Source organism: Dromaius novaehollandiae, chromosome 2, assembly GCF_036370855.1.
Source record: "Dromaius novaehollandiae isolate bDroNov1 chromosome 2, bDroNov1.hap1, whole genome shotgun sequence".
NCBI lineage: Eukaryota > Metazoa > Chordata > Aves > Casuariiformes > Dromaiidae > Dromaius > Dromaius novaehollandiae.
The window spans coordinates 37519087-37542601 of NC_088099.1; the positions used below are offsets into that span (position 1 = coordinate 37519087).

The 23515-nt window shown below is 39.4% G+C and overlaps 1 protein-coding gene across 1 annotated transcript in view; it reads left to right on the forward strand.

Annotated features, from left to right (window-relative positions):
- JAZF1 (JAZF zinc finger 1) overlaps positions 1 to 23515 on the forward strand; it is a 204413-nt gene that overhangs the window by 164989 nt on the left and 15909 nt on the right. Inside the window, exon 3 of the mRNA XM_026103821.2 lies at positions 6501 to 6697. Coding sequence (XP_025959606.1) covers positions 6501 to 6697 — 197 coding nt within the window. The remainder of the gene's footprint in view (positions 1 to 6500; positions 6698 to 23515) is intronic.

The following is a 23515-nucleotide window of genomic DNA, read 5'->3' on the forward strand; positions in this document are numbered from 1 at the left end:
ACGCTACAAGAATGGCATGCGAAAGTGCTCAAGGGTGTTCACTGAGTAACTTGAGTTAATGGATGGTAGGAAACTTACTCATTTCTCTGCTCATTATCACATAAATAGTGTGGCAAGGCATTACTGGGGACATCGTCTTTGTTGTGGCCCAGTTTTGTGAAGCTCAGAGATGAGAAAAGCTTTTCATCCTTCCCAGGCGATGAGACAGCGTACTGCTGAGCTCTGCCAGTTCAGATTTTGCCAGACTTCTGCTTAACCCAGTAGCCGTGCAGCTTAATGATTGCCTCTTCATTCCAGGACCCAGCCAGGTCGTAAAGGCAGCCGGGGGAGCGGGTGACGTTTCCTGGTTGCTGGCGTGTTTCTGGGTTCACACAATCCCGAGCTGCCCAAATGGGGTCCTGCCTCCAGAAACAGATCCTCCGAACTCCTATTCAATGCAGAGGAGACTCCTGTGGGTCTCAAATACTGTACAACTAGAGGTGCTGCTAACCCTATATTTCCCTTCCCCCCCCAAACACGGCTAATGTGATGAGGAAGTCTGGAAGCTAAACCTGCTGTCCCAAACCGCTTCTTTCTCTTGGTACAGAAGTGACACAAGAATTGCAGAAATCCTGAGACAGAAGAGGAACATTGGAGGGAGAAGCAGATATAACCAGCACTTTGCTCTGATAGTTGTATAGAGTAGCAGGAGAATTAATTGGTGGCTTTTAATATGTAGTTAAGCTAGTGTGTGGCCCATCTGTCAAGTAAGTTTGGCCACTTTTGACCTAAATATCATACGAGAAAATAGCGTAAATCTGCTATAAAACACCATGGGTTGCTTCTCTTCTTTCCAGCAGTGACCAAATCAAACTTTAGTTTGACCAGCTGTTGGGTTAAGGAGAAGTCTGGTGAAATGCAAGGGTGGGAGCTCAGCAGCGTGATTTCTTCTGTTTTGGAAAAGAGGACAGCCTTTTCTCTGTACAGCTTAACCAAATCAGGCAAACATGAAGATGAGCTGAATGTCACTAGTAGTGGTTTTCCAGTCATCTGTAGGATAATGAGAAAAGAGGTCAGAATTAATTCTGTTCTGCTACCTTGTGGCCTGGCACAACTTGTCAGTGTGAGGCCCAAGGCAGTGATATGTTACTGTCAGGTAGCTCTGCCATTTTTGTAAGCTTCCGTGCAACTGGATTGTGTTACGGAGCAGTCCTGGGCCGGAGTGTCTCCGCAGCGTAACTGTTTTGCAAGCTCAGCACAATCCCCCTGCTCTCTCCCCTGCAGACAGATGCAATAATTGGGGAATGATAGACTTGTCATTGCTTCATCTCCTCTGTCGGTGTATGTTTTAGAGATTAGATTGTGAAGAAACCAAATGGAGCAAACAAATACTCAGAGTCAACAAGGAAGCTGCGACAGGCTTCTTTCGCTCTTTGTATAAAGGTCTGTGAGCGTGGGGTGGATCTGGCCCAAGCTGGACTAATCTGCTGCATCAGCAAGCTGGAACAACCAGGAGGAAGCGGAAAGGGGCTCCTCTTGCCACAAGTCTTAATATTCTGGCATCTGTAGCTGTTGCTTATTAAGAGTATATATCCTCTAGGGCAGCTTGTTTGTTTTTTCTTCTTTTAAGTTAGCTCTCAAGTATAGTTTTTCAGTTTATTTCCAACTCATTTTTATAACTACCTTGCCCTCAATCTGGGCATATGAGTCCAGACATTTCCAGAGTGCTTAAAACTATCTTAGAACTGTGTGTAATAAGAGTTTTATGATAAACTAACGCTGACATCATCATTTGAGTCACACTGGGGCATGATCCTGGAACAGTCAGTACACACTAGCGTATTTAGATAGTTTTAGGGAATTTTTGGCTGGTGGGGGGAGGTGAGACTCTGCTTCTGTTCCTTCTTGGTTCCAAAGCACTTTTCCCTCCCTCTCTCTTTTTTTTAACTTAACAATTTTGCAAAGGTCTGATTTTGAGAGACTTTTTTATTTGACCTTCACCTCTGCTGTTGTTTGTGTGACTTTTTAATGTTAGTAACAACAGCTAATGTTGTTTGTATTATATTGCCACCTATATTGAAGGTTGTGCAACACTTTCTATTTTAAGACTGTTTCAATTGCTTATTATGTTGCCAGCATTCAGCCGTTTGGGCTGAAATTTTCCATGCTGGGTGTCTCCTTCAGGCTGAATTTCTTGGGAAAGTTTCAATAAAAATACTTGAACCATTCCAGGGAATGAGAGGAGGGGGAAATACTATATTTTGCTCATGTTTATTAAAGTTGCTGCAAGCACTTGATTCAGAAATCATTGCACCTACGTGTTTTGGAGCAGGGAGTTGAATTATTGGGAAGGTGAAAGGGGGAGGAAAGAAAAAGTGGGGGTGGAAAAGTGCTTTTTGCTTGTTTGTTTGTTGTTTATTATTATTTTTTTTAGGGAGTGGGCTCCTCCCTGACATTATGAACTGTGTGCAAGGAAGCACGCAGAGCCCCACGCCTGTCGAAACAGGTTCAGTGAGTGGCTGGGGACTGAATGATTCTCCTTGTTCTGCTGCTTCTATGGGATACAGTGGGTTTGGAGAGAGAGGTGTATGAGGCACAAACACAGCCCTGTGGCAGAGGGAACAAGGCTAAAATCTGAATAGTGGTGAAAGAAGGGCAGGGTTAAGGATTTACAAATAAGACCTGAAGAGAACGGAGGAAGACTTGCTCCGTCACCAGGGAGAGTGATCTGAAGCTGGCAAAAGGGACTAGTTAAGCAAGGAGATGCAATTTTTCCTACCAGGAGTCTTACAGCAGCCTTTGTTAGTTACAGTTCGTTATCTCTTTCCCGTTTCTTGTGCATTTAAATGAGACAGGGAAAATAGTATGCAATCACGTAGTGTGGAGACCAGCATTTAACCTTAATTCCACCATATCCAATTTCTGAGCGCTTGATGATGTAACCATAATGTACTTTCAATAAGAAAATTAAAGCCTTAGTTGGTAATGTTATTCTATACCCATCTTTAAGTGCTCTTACTGTAGGCTTTGAAGAACACCACCATAGTTTGGCACAGTTAAATTAAAATGCTGAAAAATGTTTTAATCCAAATTTGCTTTTGAAAAGCATTGCACTGCCAAACATGTCAGGGACTATTTAAATGTGAAAGGGTTAATTTCATACTTCAGCTCTCAGAAACCAAACTTATCAAAAGGCTCTTCTTCCATTTTTCTTGCATTTGTGGTGTAGACAATAAGTGATATTTTGGAATATACCCGGTGTGCTTAGCCCAAATAGGAGTGAGTTAACAGGACAGAGAGAAGTTTCAGATATAACTTCAATTTTTCCCGATTTTTATGGACTTCAACCAGACTGGTTTTACCTCAATGTTATTTTAACATTGTTATTTGTGGCTGAGTTTATTAAATAGCAGCATTCATGCTGCTGCTGTTAACATTTCATGCTTCAGGTTATCATCCAAATTTCAAGGATTTATAATGCTGCCATAACATTTTCTTAAGGAATAAGGCTTCCCATCCAGGAGCAAGCATGCATAGTAGTACAAATTCCAAAAATAAGTAAAGTAGAAGGTTCCTGTTTAAAGGAAAGCAAATATGTGCTGGTTGTCCATTGTATGAAGTTCCTTTTACTTGCATTTTTCTTCAGTTAAATTTAGATTTCTATCTGGGGACTGTTTTGTCAATAGTGTCTGTACCTTGGAGGAAAGAGGCTGATTAGGGAAGAAGAATTTAAAAATCAGCTGTTACTATGGATATCTGCTTTTTAAATATTAACTTCATAAAAATTCCCTATCTGGGTTTGACATGATGCATTGTCTCTGTTCTGAAGAAGATAAACTATCATGTCAAATACCTGTTTATTAATGTCTTCAGATTGTGTGTTGACGTTACATATCATGGCAAAGATCCACTTATTAATGCCCGCATGCTATGGACAGACGGGATACATCTTTATTGCTCCAACGGCACTTAAAATTTCATGCCACAGTATCCTGAAGATGTGTTAAAGTACACAAGTCCTTTTTGAAAAAGCTGTTTTTCTGAGATCTGGGATGAATTTGTCTTCCATACTTGGTACAAATGAGTAAAAGGCCCTTTTTTCTTTCCTCCCTTTCCCTGTGCACCCCTTCCTGTTCCACAAGCGCTGTTTTTTTCTTAGAGATCTCTCCATAAGTGATACCAGGTTTGGACTCGCTGGCAGGAGAATCTGCTTGGCTTCCACTGAAATAGCCTGTGTATTGCAGACAGTCACAAAATTTTGAGTTTCCATGGAGCCTAAAAGAATACAGTGATTCATATTAATTTAAACTGTTTGTTGCAGACTGGAGCAGAAACTGTACCCTCTCTCTTACAGCACCATTTTGCAGATGCTGTGGCATATATCACATATTGCCCTGAGACCCACTACGATCCGATGGTCACAACAGTAGCACTGGCAGTGCCAATCCTTGTCAGAGCATCCTTTTTTTGGGATGTTAGGATACTAAGCATGCCCCTTTTTTCCTTTTGCTTTTTTCCTTTTGCTTTTTTCCTTTTGCTTTTTTCCTTTTGCTTTTTTCCTTTTGCTTTTTTCCCCTCCTTCCCCCCTCCTTTCTCCCCCTTTTTTTGCTTCCTTTTTCTCCTATTGCAGAAGGAAGGACTGAAGAATCAGTTTGTCCAGCCTGTGGCCTGTGCCTTTGGACAAAGGCAGGGCTTAGGCTGTGAACCAGATGACAGTTCTTGCCTCTGCCTCCTTTCCCTCACAGTCTGCTCCTCCTTCTCAGGAGCTAAATATAGATATACCAGCCCCATGTTAGGTGCTTTCTGGACACATATCAGGGGCTGCTTGCATGTCTTCACATGTGATTAAGGCACATCCAGTCACACAAAAATTAGTTTGGCCACGTAGTAAACAGAGTTGTCGCAGGACCAGAAATCAGGCAGGAAATGCAGCTTAACAGCTGCGCTTCTTCATTACTTTCTTTGCGGATTTGCTCTCTGCTGCCGCTTCCATGCACGAGTCTGCCTCCTGCTCTGTGCGAGGCTGCTCGGAGGAGAGCGTGGCTTGAAGAAAGGCAGCGCACCCCCACTGCCGATGCTTGCTGGGAGCTGCTGGGGTGCTGTTTCCTTGTGGGCCTGTAGCTGCGAGTTCAGGGAGGTAGCAGGTGCCAAGGCAGGCGCTGTGCAGGCTTTGCAGGTAGCTGCATGTGTCCTTCACAATTTGTCAAGGTTACAGGAGCTCAAAATTTAAAGCTTTTGTCTTAGCTAAAACCTGACTTACTCTGTCTAATCTAACTTAGACAACCATCTGGGTGTAACGAAAACATTATTTGCATTACATGTGCTAGCATGTGTTTTATTATGTACTGCCAGGTAAAATGAGAGCGTGGAATAGTTTGTATGTGAAGGACAGAAGACTGTTCAGGCAAGGGGATTTATTCCAGGCTGTGCTTTTTAGGAGCCTTCCTAGATGAAAGAGGAGTCTTCTGCAGTGGAGAGGAAAGGCAAAGGAAGATTGAAATACCACTTGCACAATCAGTGCCTGAAGTCGATGTTGCTGAGATTCCGTTGTGGGGGAACCCCACACCTCTCAAGTGAGGGTTAACACAAGTGCCAGCAGTGGTGCCTTGAATGTCAACATTGTTAATGATTCCACTTAAAAAAAAAAAAACAGACAAGAAAAATAAGTAACTTTCTGTGAATATGTCTCTTCTAGGGCCTTGCCGAAATTTGGGGTGCAGTTCTTAGAACAGGCGTGCAAGGTTGGGGGGTAAGGTGAAAGGTGTTTCTGGGAAGGGCTCACCCTTGTGCGGTGCCTAAAGCTGTTTTTATTTCAAGTGAGAGATCCCATGCAAAAGTGGCATTAGTAGAGTTACTGCTGTAACTCTTGCATTGTACTAGTGGGATTTCCTCTTAACATCCTGGAGAGATGAACCTCGAGTTGTGCTAAGCCTTTTGCTGCATATACCGAAGTTTTACAGAGACGTGACATTTGGTTTTCAAGAACTGGGAACTCCAGTTTGAGGAATTACAATGTAATTGGACATCTTTTGTGTCAGGCAACACTGCCTAAAACCCTTAGAAAAAAGGTGTGATTATGCTAAGCTGGAAACAGCGCAGCTACACGGTATAATTCATATTACCGCTTTGATTGACGTTCAGATTGAATACGTTTACCTCAAACATTTGTCTCCATTATAGCTACTCATGCTTTTTCATGAAGGTTTGAGAGTAGTTATTGTAACATTGTTTGCAATGCTCAACTCTGGTTGGAGATTTAAGAAGCCTGTGTGCATGATGCAATTCTCTAAAATAAACTATATCAAAATTGGAAGCAAATGTCCCAGATCTTGAACTTGGTGTGAATAAGCTGTTGGAGGAGTTTGTAATCTTGATATCTGAGTTGCAGAAGAACATGTCATGGCTGAATTTGAAGCTCCCTTCAGTCACTGAGAGTGAAAAATATTCATTTTATGTTTACCTAAAGCTTGCTTGCTGATAGTGTACCAGGCCTCTCATCCTTGTGATTGCCCTTGTTCTAGATTTATGACTGATGCAGCTCGGCGTGAGCAGGAATCTTTGAAGAAGAAGATTCAGCCAAAACTCTCTCTGACTTTGTCAAGCACAGTGTCCCGTGGGAATGTATCTACTCCACCTCGCCACAGCAGTGGAAGCCTTACTCCCCCAGTCACCCCTCCAATCACTCCATCCTCTTCATTTCGCAGTAGTACACCTACAGGTAAGCATCTGCCGTTTCATTTATCCTAAAATCAGCTAGCAGTTTTGCTATGTGGCTTTTACAGATCAGTAGACATACTGAGGCATTGGGAAGAACCACCCCTAAAATAAAACAGAAAAGCTTTGGACTTTTTTATTTGCCTTTTGATTTTTAACATCTAAAATGTGTTTGGGCATTTGTCTCCAAACTGTTCTCCAACTCAGAGAGGGACAATAACTTTAAAGACGGAAGCTGAGATTTTTATACAAACAAATTGAACTTGAGAGAAAGCATCAAATGTGGCAAGATCCCTGATATAACAGTAAGAGAGCTCTTAACATGGTACAGTGCCAGTGTAAAATGTAAGTAAAAAGTGCAGTCCTGTTTTCTCATTCTCTCTTTTTCCTTCTTTTTCTTTCTTTTTTTTAACTGAATTCATAACTAGCTTTTTTCACACAGGCTGTGGAATGAATAAATGTTGAGCGTTTTCATTTTCTCTTAATTGGTGTTATTAACATACTCTTTCTGCTCTCTCTACCCAATGATTTTCATGGATTGTGTAGCCTTTACAATTTTGTTTGAAGTTAGCCAACAGATTGAAATTATCAAAAGTGGACTGGGAGTGATGTTCAACTGCTGACTTTGTGTAGACACAGTTTTCTTTAGGAAGCTACATTTAAAAAAAAAAATGTATAAAAAAGTGGTCTGTATTTTGTTCAAAAACATATATTCTACTGGTTTTCCTGGGTATGAAAATTCAAAGTACACGTTTTTTGCACTGATGAAGGAAATTGAAATTGCCTTCTGTGTTGAACCAGATCTCTTGGCCCACGTAAGTCAGGCTGGCTTACATTAGGCAGAGATCTTGTCCATAAGTTCCGATAAACTTCAGATTTAATGCAGATACTTCCTCCTAAAAAGACAAATGCATTTCTATGCTGTTTTGTAATAAATGAACTCAACATATTCCTCGTAGTAGGAAATAACATGAGCATCCCTGCCTTGATAAACTGCAATGCCACGTGTTTTCCATAAGTTATTTCATGTTTTGGTATTAATGATTAAATGGAAAAGTTGTAGCTGTCCTTGTGACGCTCTGTCTGGAAGTTCTGAAGTGAGTATGTTCAGTATGACCCTGCGTATAAAAAAATGAAGCATGTGGAATACAGCTAGATGACAAAGTCCTAAGGTAATAAAGAAAATTTCAGAAGTAAAATTTCCTCAATTATCTCATGTTTGGAACAAACTGCTTCACTGTAGCTTCACTTCCTTTGCTACAGATGTCAAGGAATTGCTGCTTATTTTTTAATTTTACTTTTTGTTCGATCCCTACTGAGAAGGCCAGTTTATGATGTGGTCAGGTATTATAACTTTGCATCTCTGTCAAGAACACTGGTTAACTATCTGCTCTTTGAAACGCATCCCATCAGACATTTTTTTTTTTGTAAAAAGATGGCTGTCTACTAAAATACTTTTATTTTATATATTTTTCAAACATTTTTAAATTATTCAGAATGTTGTTTTACCTGTAGTTAGGCAGACCAGCTTTTTTTGGCTAACTGAGTTTCTGGGAGTCCTGCTTGCCAGGTTATAAGTAATACCAGCTTCCACATTCTGAATTCTCTATTCCAAGCTCCACATTCAAGCTGTATTCCAAGGTCAAAATTTGTAATAGCCTGGTAGCAAAAATCATATATAAAAGAGATATTCTTTCTTGGAGAATTTTGTCATATTAACTCACAACCAAGTTACATTTCAGCAGCCTCACCCCAGAATTTCCATTTTTGTCATCTTAAAAGCCTTTCTGGACCTAAAATAAGTGTTGAGATTTTTCTGATAACTACAGAAATTTTCCCAGTGTTTGCTTGGCATAGGATTTTGCTCTCCTTGATGGTTATAACATATACAGATGAAGTGCTCTGAGTCATGCAGTGGCAGAGTTTTTCCCTCTCTCTTTCCCTCTGTCCAGTTCCTGCAAAGGAAGCCCAGGAGGGCCAGCATGTGGATTTTAGATAGGCAGACTATCTGGCTGATGTGCAACCCTGATGTGCACAGAGAGCTAGGGCAAGATCTGTGACAGGAAGGCAAATTACAATATGTGAATCCTCCTGCTTCAGACTTTAGACTCTCAGTGCCTACAGGACCTTCCAACCCTGTAGGCTTGTCCTCTTCTACATCCAGTGAAAATACTGAATATTGCTGTCTTCCTTGCGTGGGAGCCTGCTTGATTTGTACTCCCAGCAAACTGTTGTTAATTCGTCTTTGAATACAGGTAAACAACTGGGTAGTGGTAATTTCGGGAACCAGAGAGACCATTTCTCCCTAGGTTGTCTAAAAGGATGTGATGGGGGTTGATGTTAAATCTTAGTTACAATCCAGATAAAATCATTGTCCTCATCAACTTTTAGACCAATACTTTGTCAAAAAGAAAACGAGATTGCTTTGACAGAGTTTATTCATGACATTCATAATTGCAGTTTCTCTTTTATTAGCTCCCATATCAGTTGGTCAATACTTTGTTAGGGTATTAAAATTCAGCAACAGATATATAACTCTTGGGTTCTCCTCCCATTCACTTTTATCAGGCTAGGGTTTCCCAGTTCCCATGTGGTCATTTTGAACATACTGTGCTGCTTAGTGTGTGCTCATGTAAAGTGTCAGCTTTTTTTTCTCCAATCTCAATTCCTTCTCCAGCTCTTACCTATGAATTCCCTTAGTGTGTATCTCTTGCTTAAATTTAAGTTTTCTTTTAAACTATTAATTCCTTCCTATACTTAAAATAATCAATTTTGTCATTCTTAGTTTCATTTACATTCAAAGAGCACCAGTTCTTCTTTAACTGTGAGAATCAAATCTAAAATATCTTAGTTACCTCTGTTTAAAATACAGAAATGTGTGTGTATATACATATATATACAGAGAGAAAAAAAATAAATATACACACACTTTATTGCACAGTATCTGTTTTGTTGTGTTCCCAACCTATAGCTTGATAGTTTTCCCTTCATCATCAGAATTTATTGTTCAGATATGACTATGAGTTATTGGAAGATGCCTGTCTTCCTCCTCTTTCAGACTTGATAAACCATTAAAGCATCTCACTGAGAATTTAGCTTTGCTGTGGTTCTTCTTTCCTGTCTTCACTCAGAAAGTTTCACCAGGTCTCCCTCTTGCTTCTTCCAGAGCTTCAGAAAAATATACACTCATTCTTTTTATGCAGTGTGGCTCCTTCCTCATCTGTCCTTCATGAACTTTCCTGTTCATACTTCCAGCAATGCAATTTTTTTTCCCCATCACCTCTCTGCAATGTCAATCAAGATGCTTTTATTTACATACCAAATTTTCTACTTGTTTTTTCTGTTGTATTCTCCATTAGTACCGTTTTCATAGCATTGATCAATAGATAGAGGTATGTTTGGGTGGGTGCCCTATTACTCTCCCTTCTTGATTTTAGTTTTAGCACTGCAGATTTCTGCAACACACCCCCTTAGGTTTTATCTCTTGACCAGGCATTTATTCACATTCAAGCTTTTGCTATTATCCTAACCTAAAGCCTTCTGCTCTAGAAGGGCGCATATTCAAATGGAAAAGCTGACAAGAAAAGCACTTACATCTGCCCCTCATCAGTGCTTGGAGGCTTGCAGTTGCTTCTCATCTGCTTAGTGCCAGGAGCCTGGCAATATCATTATTGCAACACGTGTAAGTAGCACAAGATAGAAGTCCAGGATGGTACAGATTTAGATACCAGAGAGAAAGCACATCCTGTAGACTGTTGAGCTGGCATACAAATATCTGCCTGTCCCTCAGCAGAGAGTAGATGTCTATTTGCCATCTTCATTTGAGGAAAAACCTGAAAACTCATGGATCTTTTGGGTCCCATTTTTCATTTAGTGTTCTCCATTTAGGTTTACTGCTCTTCTCTTGGCTTCATTAGGTATGATAGTCTTATCTCGGGTGAAGCCAGCAGCTGCCTGAATCCCAGTCATCTCTGTATGTCCTTACAACTAAGCCCTGCCATTTCCTGATGCTGTTAAGCTACTGTTGTCATTTTTCAGCAAAGCATAATTTCATTTAATGATCTCCCATCTACATATTGACCAGACTTGAACCCACTTAGCTTGTGAAATTTGATAAGAAACAGTTCAAGGTGGTTTGGCTGCGGAAAGTGTTTAAGTTTTGTAGCAAAAATCTGTGCCAAAAGACTACAGGCCAAATTATCAGATGGAGCGGAGCAGCTTCCAGGCTGACACCGATAACATGCTGCAAATTCTGCATGCGTATGTTCAGCACCTTTTCCTCTGTAAATGAGATTATTCATGTAGAAGCAGAAATACTCAGCACAGAAGTGTGCTCTTTAAGGCTCTTCTCAGGTAATGAGGTAGGCATGTATTTGTCTGCAAACTCCGTATGTGTTCGTCCCCTGAAACGGCCCTTTTGTGGTTTTGGTGGGAAGTAGAAATACAGCAGTTAGTTTTCTATACCTCCCCTCTCTACCCTCCGGGATGACTGGCATGTGCTCTCTGCTTACATTTGGCTTCCTGTTCACTCTCTTATAACAAATTTTCTCTTCTGAAGACCTACATCCTCTAATAATTGCATAAGTTCATTTTAAAAAATTTGTTCTGTTTTTTTTTTGTTTTAACAATAGCGTCTCCTAGGAGACTTTGCTTAGTACTCCTAAGTGTTCTTGTCAGAATTTGCAGGCAGGATTTAGCAGAAGAAATGGCTTCCATCAGTAATGCAAAATCCTTAGGATGATAGAAAAATATAGCTAAGTAACACCAGCACATGACTTATTTTGGAACAACATTAACATTCTACATACATTGAAATGCCTCTTTATTTAAGGAGCGCTGAATTAAGTCACTAGAACTTATGTGGCTTTTATTCTTAAATGTAAATTTTAAACCCACAAAACTAATAAAGTCTAGTTATGGATAAAAATGGGGCTGACATTGCATCTTTAACATGCACTGTTAATTTTTTAAACATTTTTATATATCTGTGTGGCTTACAGATGAAATTTCCACTCCTAATTTCCTGGCTTTTGGGGTTAAGTCAAAGCATTAACATTCCTTTGAAAATTATGATATCTCTTCATTCGGAAAAGCTTTTAAAAAGATTCAGTGATAGTAACTTATTGGTAATTCATTATTAAAATAACCTGGTCCCAATTTTGGTTAAGAAAATATTTCATAGTAATGAGTCTCAGGCTTAAAAAATAAAAGAAAAGAAAACCACTTTTGCATCGAAGGAGTGCCAAAATCATCTGAAACCACTGTTCTGTGTTTGTTTGTTTTTTCTTCCATATTTATGACAATTTTTTTTTTTTTTTTTTTTAATGATTTCAGACCTAGGATAGTAAATTTCAGCCTGGAGTGAATTTTTGGCCTTGTTATAAATCCTAAAGCAAGGGTTTAAAACTACCAACCAGCTTTTTAATGGCTCAACTCTATGTCTTTTTTTACCCCCCCCCCCCCCCAGCTGGAATATTTGAAAAACTCATAATTAGCATTACATTTTGCTCTACAGAAACTGGCTTTCAGACCTCCTCTCCTGTTTATTTTGATTTTAATAGATTACAAGTTATAACATTTATGTAGTTTTAATAGGTTTATAAACCTACTTAGTGCCCGGTCGCGTTGGGCAGCTGGTGGCAGCCAGTGCTGGCAGGGAGCATGGAGGATGCTGTGGTTGGCTGCAGTACCTCCGACTGTCTGTCAATCCTTCCACTTGTAAAGGAGATGAAAGGGTAAAGCTCGCCTGGGTGGTCACAGCTGACCCTAGGAGAGAGCTGGCAAGTCCTGTTTTGATCTACAGCCATCATTTTAAATAGGTGGCTAACTATTGGATTATCTTATCAACTAGGGTAAATACCTTTGTGGGGAATCATATCTGTGCGGTCGCTTTTGGACTGGCAGCGTTCGAAGGATTTTCTCTTTCCATGATATGGCCAACTTCTTTGAAATTTCCACTGTCCCAAACTCAAAATATTTACAAAAATGGAGCAGTGACGCCTTTATTCAGCAGCAGAAAACACTTAACTTTTCAACCTCCTCCATCTCACCATATTTAAAAATACCATTCTAAGTGCTTTGGTTTGGTTTGTTTTTTTAATAAAACATGGAAGTGATAATTAATTTTAAATTGGAGGAAAAATACCTTATAGAATTACCCTTAACATTTCAGGAATCTAAGATCGAAAGTTTAAGAGGTGATACTGTAATCAAATATGCCTAAAAAATTCAGTACAGCAATATTTTAAGATTTTAATTATTTTACTGTTTAAAGAAAAAATATATGATTGAGGCTTTTGGATTAGTACTTTGATGTAGAAACCATTGCATTTACCATATGAGGATACTATTTGAATGATGATTTAGTAGATCTGTAGGAACTGAGTAGTTTGTAGCTATACAGAGCATATTTTAAAGTTGAAATCCAGACTGCTCTGTAGCTTTGTCAGTAATCCTAAAGCTGTTTCAGCCAGTTAGAACATACTGCATGAAGTGGGTCAGTTTTTTCCTAATAAATCAAACCGGTGGTGAACCATGACTTTACATAATGTCATGTTTGATTTAAAGACAGAAAGTGAAATTTAATACATTTTCAGTTTTAAAAAATCAGTCTTCAGCTGATACGTATTTTGAGAGCCTGTTGTAATTGAAAGTACTTTTGATACGTAACATGATTTTTGATACGTCCATGACTGACAATGAGCAATCTGTACGATGATTTTAAATGTGCTTGTTGTAGATTTAGTTTGTTTTAAAAAGAATTGTGCCTTGTTTACATCATTACAGGATATCTTTTAAGATTAAAATAGTGTATATATAAATATAATAAAATTAATAGATTCATACTATTAATCCATTTTTTTTCCTTTTTATTCAGCGGGATTTTGTTTGGTATTCAAATGCAACTACTGGCCAACCAGTGACCAAACAGTTACAGCTTCCTTCTTGTGTTGACGAGTATTCCTGCCACTGGTGAAATAATTTAGAGCTTTGCTGTTCCCTGTGTGGGTGGCTAATTTAAAGGGGAGGCAACTCTTCTCCGTAGTATAACTAGGAATTTCCCCTTCCTCCTCCTGTCGAAGGCTGTTGGGATTCTGGACTGGGTCGATAAGGATCTCCCTTGCTTCTGGTCCGCAAAAAGATTGTCTGTTGTGGGAGCTTTGATTTGGGGGAGTTTCTCAAGCACTGCGTGGTGGTGGCTTTGGAGTTTTCCTAATAAACGTTTTTATCTCAAGTAACGTTATCTCAATGACATGAGATATCATTCATATAATTCTGCTGTATAGCATTTTTCTTCATGGATGACTCATGAGGGAATCCCAAGGGCCTTCCCTGAAACTATTCTGTTTTCTCTATGAAGAATGCAAAAGTTAGAAGAAAGCCATCCTTTGTTTGCTGGTAACGGCCATCAAAAACACAATAGTAACCAACCATTAGAATTAGGCATTGAAATGGAGTAACAGACATGCCAGAAACTAATGTGGTTTAGATTCTAAATGTGTGTTCAGTTTTTGTTATTTGAAATTGTTTAAAAAATGTGTTCTCTTTCTGTAATGCAAAAGCTCATTCCTCTTCATAGGTATCAAAGCAGCTAACATTTTAGTACATTTTCCATATGTGATGTTCTCAACAATGAAGTAATCATATGGCACAGACAGCTGTTGTGCAGAGTTCCTTAACAGCACGTTAGAGAGAATCCAGCAAAAAAAGAAATCTGCTCCACAAAACTACACTTCTACTGTCTGCTTTAAACCTAAAAAGTAAAACAACATATTTTTTTCCCCAGATGAATTGAGAATTGAGAGGACGGAAAATTAGGTGCTTAGACTACTTTTGTTTATGGATGTGCTTTCCATACGTAGCAAAATTAATCTGTATTTATAGCAGAAGTGCTATTGATATCAGAGTCTCTGGTTTCTGTCAACAGGTGGCATTTCTGAACTCCATGCTAGGTCGAAATAGAAGAGACTGTGAACTGCTATTGATTCGGTAATCTGCAAGAGCTTTTTCTTTGGGCCATGGAGATTGCCTCAGTATTGATGCAAGTAGAGAGAGCTTGCTTGTTTATGATGTGCAGCTTTTTTTAAGGCCAGTGCATTGCAAAATATTCTGTGATTAAGATTTTTAAGGGTGCTTGAAATTAAACTTGAAAGTCAGGACAGTCAAGTGAGTGGAAACAAGTACACGTTCATCTTTTTTTAAAATCATGCTGCAGTTTCAGGTTATGTGCACTTAGGCACAGAATTAACTTCAAGCACCTGACTACTCACTGAGTAGGTGAATGCCTAGCTTTGAGCGCTTACGTGTTTTGTCAGACTGGAATAAAGTGTTCTGCACTTTGCAGAGTTGCAGTCTTAAGAATGTCTGTATGCGCAAAAGCCTAACTTTAACCATCCAGTTTTTAAAAATCTTCACCCGCTCTAGTGCATTTTAAATGCTTAGGTTTAATTCTCACACCTTATGTTAATGTAGAATAGTTTCATGTAGATTTAATTGGGAAAAAGAAAGTAGAAATATGAGATTGAATCCCAGGGCTCTTTTATTACATCTTTGCTGAGAGGTGGTCTGAGAGTGCCACATTTTTGTGTGTATGACTTATGGGGTGTCTAGCATAGTAAAGCACAACTCAACCAAGTTCTGCTGTAACTTGAAAAATCACACTTTCAAATATCGGAGGAACCATCTTATTAGTTCAGATTGACACAAGTTTCTACTTGCTAATTGCCTGTTCAGTGACTGAAGAACTTGAATGCTGTGTTTTTATTAAAAAATAAAAATGTAGACCAACTCTTGTATAAACAGCATGGGCAATGCTTCATAAAATGAAGACCAAATTCTGGTCTCCAACATAATGTAAGTTTAAATGCATTTGATATTTCAGGCCTGGAAGGTATGATAAAATGTCTTGAGGCAACTGTATAAGGACTTCGCTAGTGCTAGGATTTCACATTTTATATAAAGATGACAGAATTTTGTTTTATAATTATTGGAGTCAAAATGGTTCTATCTAATTGCAGGTTTAGGGGCCTGTGTTAGTACTGCGTGCTAATTAATGTATACATGTGTTTGCACAGCATTAGCAGTCTGAGGAGACCTCTATTCTAATAGAGCCCTATGGTTGTTCTTGTAAAAAGAAATACGTAAATAATAATTAAAAAAAATAATGAACAGCCTTGTTCTGCCATTGTGCAAAACAGTCGATCTGCATATGAGTTAACTGTAATATATGTGTATACTTAGAATTGATATGAGGTTTTAGGAGAGCTTTTAGCTGAGGTTGTGGCTGAGCATGAATAACAAGTAAAATCTGTGGTAGTTTCCAGTTTCTGCCTTAAGGAATGAAGTTATGGCAGGAGGTTTCCAATAACAATGAAATATAAGTAGAAGTGCAATTATTTCCTATAGACATTTTCTTAGCATAGGTGGTGTTTATTCCCAGCAACAGCTAAAAGATAGTTTTTTTCAGTGCTAGGCACCATGTTTCCCTGATCACTAGGGAGCCAGGCTTTAACATCTCACCTATTCAGCTCTTTCTCCCAGTGATCCAGAGTGAAAAATGAGCAAATGTTCATCACTGTGCAATGGATCTGGGTTTTCTAGCAGTCATTTCCTGTCAACTGACCATCCGAGTTTCTTAGAGGGGTGAGAATTTGTATTATGTTGGTTACTTTACTGACAAAACCAAACCAAAACAAGAAATTGCATTCCCAGAACAAAGAGAAACTTAAATTTGGAAGATATTAGGGGCAAAGATGATCTCCTATTGCATGCACAGCAGTAGCACTTTTATCATATGTTTAGACATGACTGCATATTAAACAATAATTAATAACTTATAGCCCCAAGTTGAACAGCTTGAATTATCCTGAAGACCAAGAAGAACATTAATTTAGTCCAGTCTGCCTGGCTTTGCACAAATTGGTGGCTCAGCTATTTCCAAGAATGTCTGTACTGTATAGAAGTAACTACATCTTGAGGTCCTCTTACAGTGAGGACATCATTATTTTGCATTGGTTTGAAAGTTGCTAGCAGTATGTGGTGTGTGTTAGTGGTGTGAAAAATCTGTTGATCTTCCATTTCTATCATTCCCATCCTTGGATGTTCTTTTTACCTATAGTCGTTTCCTTCTTCCCAGCTGCTGTTCAGTTCTTCCCTTCTCCAATTTTCTACTCTGTTGTCCTCCAAGAAGCCAGGCTGATCTCTGTAAGAAGGTATAGGAATGAGGCAAGGATGAGGGGCAGCTTCTCCATGGTCTGTGGGGGAGCTGCAGTGTGAACCCCAAGCTGGAATGTGCCTGGCTGCTGAACATCCCTGAGCTTGTTCTTCAGCAGATAAAATCAGATCTGTGGTTGACGTTTTGGGCTGGCAAGTTGAGTTGCTGCTATGCCATTTCTCTCTCTGCACATACGATAGCCTGTTTTTCACTAGAGTATTGTGAGGAGGCTTTCTCTAACTTATTTCTTACTTTTTTAGAGGTTTGGGATTTCCACAGTTTCTACCCCTTAACCTTGCCAAGATGGAACAAGATGATGGGAATTCTCCTGTAACTAGCCCTTCTCAGGTTTCCTCAAGGACACAGATGATAACCTTCCCTATTTAGTCCTTTTTTAACTCCATCTTGAACTAACTTACAGCCCAAGTACAAAAAGGCCTGCTTTACATACATAAAATGAAATTATTTTAAATTGGTGCCTATAGTAATTGAAATGATTTTTTTTAAAAATTAAGGGCCATTTATAAATGCGCATATAAGAAAGCAAGATTCAGATAAAAACAGATGATGGGGGGAAAACAGGGCTGTGATGTGAGGGGAAAACACATGAAGACTTTTTCTTTTAATCACAGTTTTTCTCATAGCTTTTCCCTGCATCTTCTGCTGCTGTTCTTCCTTCTCCTGCTCTACGTGTGTGCATTTCCCGTATAATTCTGTTAAATTTCTCCTCTGCTCTTTAACTTGGCAGTAAAAATGTGTTGAGCCCCATTTGCTATAAAAACATGTACTGGGAAAGCAACAGGTTGGCTCAGTGTCTTCTCTAGAAGAACTCTGAGGAAGTACATCAAAAATTGAACATTACGTCTTATTTATCTGATCTTCCTCACTACAGATAGCTTTACACGTAACCTCCTGTTTGTCATACTTCTTACCATCTTCATTCAGAGCATTCTTGTTTGGTATGAAGATAAAACACACCAGCAATTGCAAAGCAACTGTGCTGTAGAATTTGTATTTTAGTTGCATGTACCTAATACAGTAATTAATTGTATAGGAATTTCTACAGTACTCTTCCCAAGGAACAGTTTCACTGAAAAGTAACCATGGTGTCTAGACTATAGCAACTCATAAAGTCATCACTAGTTTTGATTTTTGAGCTACAAGGCAGCAATAGCAACATGGCTTGTAGTTTCAAGGTACTTCCAAGTGCAGGAACTGTTTTATAATCCTGATTTTCATAATCTAACCTGGCAAATTCTTTTTAACAGCATCAGGATCAGAAAATGTATGAGCTTAAATAAAGATCCTCTCTGTGTTAGTCTATGATAGAATTTCTTGGTGTTGAAGCACATCTGTTGTACTCTCCCAAATGGGTTTCTTCCCCCAAATGTGTAAAAAAGTCATTCATTTTGTGGAAAGCATGTTGTCCGAATGTGACTGCTTCTCATGACTTGTGGCATAATTGGTTTAATGTAGGAGTAGTTTGACACTCGGAAAGAAACTTCAGTGGCTCTGGTTAACAATGAAAGCATTCACGTTGTTGTGCTTGTACTGCAAGGGCCAAGTGATGGAAGGGTTTTTTTTTGTTGTTGTTAACCATTTGGCTTTCTGAGTCATTTGCTAGTTACATTGAAAATTAATAAACTACTAAAAAGCAGAAATGTTTTTCAGAAAGTTGGCAACTCTAGTTGGGCACATGGAGCTTTTAGGTGCTTATTTAAATTGTGTGTGTGTGTGTGTGTGTGTGCATGTGTGTGGGTGTAGAAAATGCATTTTTATATGTGCACTGCAAGGCTGAATGGGATTTATTTGTACCATCGTAGGTCTCGAGACTTGAAACAAATCGGTCTAGTTAGACTAGTGCTGCATGTCTGCATACTGAAAACAGTCGTGGTTTTCAAAAAGCTTAGTTTTTACAGTGCCTAGCAGAGAAAAACATACTTATTTAGGCCAGCACTTCAATGTGCTGAAGATGGTCAAACTTAAGCAAATGTTTGAGTTTTCCTTGTGCTGTAGCTAAAGCAAATTACAAGTAGAAAAAAGCAAGGACTAATATACTGTTTCACACTTGATGACTTAAAACACAGAGAGGTTTATTTCACAGGGGGAAAGGTGTATCTTGAATTCATGTGAGCCAGTACATGACCATCGAAATGATATAAAATCCTAGGAAAGAAGACAGGGTGGTTTGTAACCAAGCGAGATAAAGGCTATGAAACATTTGCTGAGCCCCAAACTGCATATTCTTTTGTCTTTTTAGCACTTGTGGCCTGGCACAATTCTTGCTGAAGATAAGGCCTGGTGCTTTGTCCATGCTGGTATAGGCTCCCTCTTGTAAGGTTTTTCCATAAATAGTCAAACATCATTCAGAGCAGTTTCTCAACACTTCTGCGTCTAATGCCAAAGGATGCAAGAAGCCAAGGAGCAATGGAAAATAACAGCTTGAAAAGTACTTTTGTTTCAACTTCAGCCCAGTGATGCATCATCTGAAACAACTCACACCTGCTAACGAATGTTTTATACACCTGATTGAAACTGTGATAGCCTCTGAGAAGGGTTTGTGACAGCATGCCAAGAGCAGCGCAGATTTTCTTTTTAATCAGAATTTTTGTTTTTAAATAAGAGAGAGGAGACATAACTCCCCATTGAATGCGTTCTTGTGTTTGGATGTTAAAAATGTATCTCTTTCTCAGAAATGCAATGTAAGATTAGTTTTAAAATGTAACAGTTCTTTCCTGTAGATTGTGTGGGTAGGCAGATGACAAAAGCCTTGATCCTGACTTATTAGTCGATAGGTGACTTAGCCCATACTCTTGATTCAGAGTATTCTCATTAGAGTTATCTTCCTAATTATGATGGAGTTCCTTAAATCTAGATAGTCAGAGTATGTAAAAGCAGGTAGAGGGATGTGTTAAGTTTATTTTTGTGCAAAATAAATCCCCTCCGGTGCATTGAAGTGGAGAATCTGCCACTGCCTCCCTCTTTTTCGGCCAGGGGTTTGTTGTCCTCCTGCGGCTGCAAGGGTGAAATTCCTTTGGCTCGAAGCCGCTCAAACAGTGGGCGCCCGGGCTGAGCTGCCCTGGGTCTCTGCAGCTCCTCCCCAACCCCGTCCTCCGTGGGCAGGCTGCCGCGGGTCGCCTTTGGCAAGATTCAACCTGCTTACCCATGAGAGCCTCAGGTCCAGCCCAGTAACGTCTTGAAAATCCCTGCATCGCTTAGTCCTCCGGAAGTCAGTGACTCTCTTCATGTCCTGAATGCTCTCTGCAGAGCCATAGCGATTTGCTGCATTGGAGCCTGGCCGTAGCTTGTTGCATCCTTTTTGGTTTTGTGCACTAATAAATGCAAAGCAAATAGCAGTAAGGGTAGGTAAGTGCTACATGCATTAGAAGTTTTATGGCTGTACTGTAAGTGGCTGAATGGCTTTTGTACAGCTGTAAAGCATGTTTAACCTGATGTTATAAAACACGTCTCAAATGTATTTTCATGGCTTCGTAAACTGTAGTTCATTTATGTAGGTACTTTTTATTGTAATCCTTTATCTTAAACATGAAACTGTTTCCTCATACTGTTTGTACTTTTTTCGTTTTTTATGAAAAAAGAAAAGGGGAAAAAAAGAGACAAGAAAGACTGCTTTTTTGTTATGTGCATCAGGAGAGTCCTTAAGTACAGTAATTGTGCCCTGAACTTGTATTTTTGCATTTCTAACCTCAGAATGTAGGCCCAGCAACTAAAGAGCCAAAATAACGTTAATTATGAATGTTCTTCATCATGGTTTTCAGAGTATAAGTCTGGAACAGATGTTGGGGTGGTGGAGAGGAAGGATGGATTGTTTCCCTTTTTCAGTCCCAACTGGTTTTAATTTTTTCTTGAACATTTTGAGGATATCTTTAAACATTTGCCAGTGTTCAGTTAACATCCCGTGACTAAAGGTAGAAAATGTCCTACTTTGTTTTTCTGCAAACATATACCTGCTCTTGTTGCTCATGCCACAGCCAGAGAAAGAAGGGTTTCCAGCTGGCACAGGTTTTATTACTGTTGAATTAATTTGCAGGGTAAGCCTCGAGGTGGGAGGGGTCTGCTGGATTTATTTATTTACTTTTTTATTTTCATGATTTTAAAAAAATTGCTGTGTAAAACACTGCCATTTAATTACAGGAAGCAAATGCTCTTTTTTGGTGAGCGTTTGATAGCTTATTCTTGTTTACATGAAGTTGTAGAAATCTTGTTTTAAAATATGTTTAAAGTAGAGATTGTGTTCTTGGGTTTATCATGTTTTTCCTGTACTGTGTATAAACAGAAGATTGTACATTATTGAAAGCCCTTTTTTGTGGAGAACAGGATTGGGAAAAAAAGTTTATATAAGAATACAAAATAACTTCCCGAGACTATTGGCACAGTGTGACCATAAAACCTGAACAGCACATTGTGCAGTGACATTGTAACAATTTGCTTTAGCACCTCTGCAGCCTTTTCAGAAAGTCCTGTTCTACAGCACACATGGCATGGTATCAGTTGACTGTTTTTTCCAGAATCAGTTCTTTACGTGCATGTTTTTGTGATTAGTTGCTGTCTCACAATTAATTGAAACTGAAGAATTTTTTATTATTTAGCTTGATACATGTGTATTTAGTCTGCATATATTTAATACAATTGAGAAGTTATAAAATAATAGTCTGTATGAGTGTGCAAACTCCTGCTAATGGATTTATAGCCTCTGGATTGGGATTCGCTGCATTTTAGTTTTAATCAGTGTTCTTTTGATACAGATTTATCAAGGTATAGTTGTATCGAGGTAGGAAGTGGTGTGTAAATGTTGCTAAGGCAGAATAGAATCCAGCTGCACTGCCTATTCCTGCATTGACTCTGGAGGACTTTTTTTTTTTTAACCTTGGTTTTATTAGTTTTGATTCTCTTATAGCCCAGAATATCGAGCAGATCTAATGTACAAGTAGTTCCCAATTTTACTGACAGTGAATAGGAATGCAAAATACTAATACTGATCTCATAGTATTCGCGCTTCAAAAAGCACTGTGTTTAATTCCATAGCCATTTTAGCTCTACCTGAGGGACTTTAGGATGATTTACCATGTAGGTTTGCTCAGGTGAAATCGTTTGATACCAAAATACAGTATTTTTAATTCTGTGTTTTATCTACAGGATCTGAAGCATCTATATGATTTCTAAAGTGGATTCAGACTGTACTTGTAGGTTGATCCTGTTTGAGGTAGTACCCTTCAAACTAGCTGTGAAGGTATCTTTTCAGACTGTCTCTGTGACTCTCCGAAGAAAGTTGCCATTTCTTTGGCTACCTTGAGAGAGGTTAGAGGAAGTCCAGAGGCTTCTAAATATATCCTTGTTTGTTTAAATGTTCCCTTCTTTAGTACTGCAGACCCGAGTGGCTGAAAGCTACTCTTTGATTTATACCAACGAACAAAGAAAGTAACTTTTTGGTCTAACTTGCTTTCTCAGGTGCTTTTAAGTACTTTGTGCATAAAAACAATATTAAAACCCATATTTCTCATTGTGTTTGTATCCAAATACCTGTCATTTTTTGAGATGCATTCTCAAAATGCTGTTGGTGCTCATTCGCTAACTAAGCCCTGGTTCAAGCATAAACAGTAGAAGATTAGTAATAATTCCTAAGCAGCTCATTGTTTAGTGCTTGATACTTGATCTGCGTTAAAAGAGGCCTGGAGGGCAGGGTGGTTTCTCCAGAACACAGTTTTCTGGCCAAATCCTGCTCTGACTAGTGCCATGAGGAAGAGTAGGCTGCTGGTGGTGGCAGCCACCGAAGAGCGAGACTGGGGGCGGGCTGGCGCGAGGAGGGGGTGGCCTGCCTGGGGAGGGCTGCAGCAGACCACCCAGCGACCGGGGCTTGCGGCGCTGAGCTCTGGCAGTGGTGTGCAGAATGTGTCCTTCAAATTTCCCCGGTTTAACTCAAATCTGAGTCAATAATAGGTTGTAATTGCCATTTTGATGGCCCTTTAGTGATCATGCAGAGGGATGGAGGTCTCTGCCAGCCTTGGCAAGGGCCCCTTTGACAAACTGTAACCATCCCAAGCAGCTCCCTCAAGTGATAGCAGAGTTGCCAAACATTCAGTTGGCTTGGAGAATGGATTTGTATCTCCTCCCTCAGGATCGAGGTCCAGAGCTATGGACTGGAAAAAGCGAGAGCTCTTGACGGAGTTTGCTGTGCCTGTTGGCTGCAGAACGGCACCAGCCTTTGCAGTGATGAACCTAGTGCTCACTCAGTACATAGAGGTCTTTAAGCCAAACACAGAAGTTTCTCTTGCGGTCTAAAACACAACTACCCTGTGTTTTTTGGAGGGGAGGAGGTTGGTTTATGCATTATGTTTACATCATCTTTATGGATACAAATGTTAAAAATATTTTCTTAAATACAAAAAATTAATCTGAACGGACCTCTCACAAAGACTGAAAAACACTTTTTGTCTTCTGAGTCCCCTCCTCCCCCCACCCAAAACAAACAATCAAACAAAGAAAAAAAAACCCTGGTTTAGTCCATTTGGATGATCCAGTGTCTGAAATTTGTTGCCAGCATTTCCAAGCCTGACACATTGTGCCACCCACAGCAGTTCATGCTAAAGA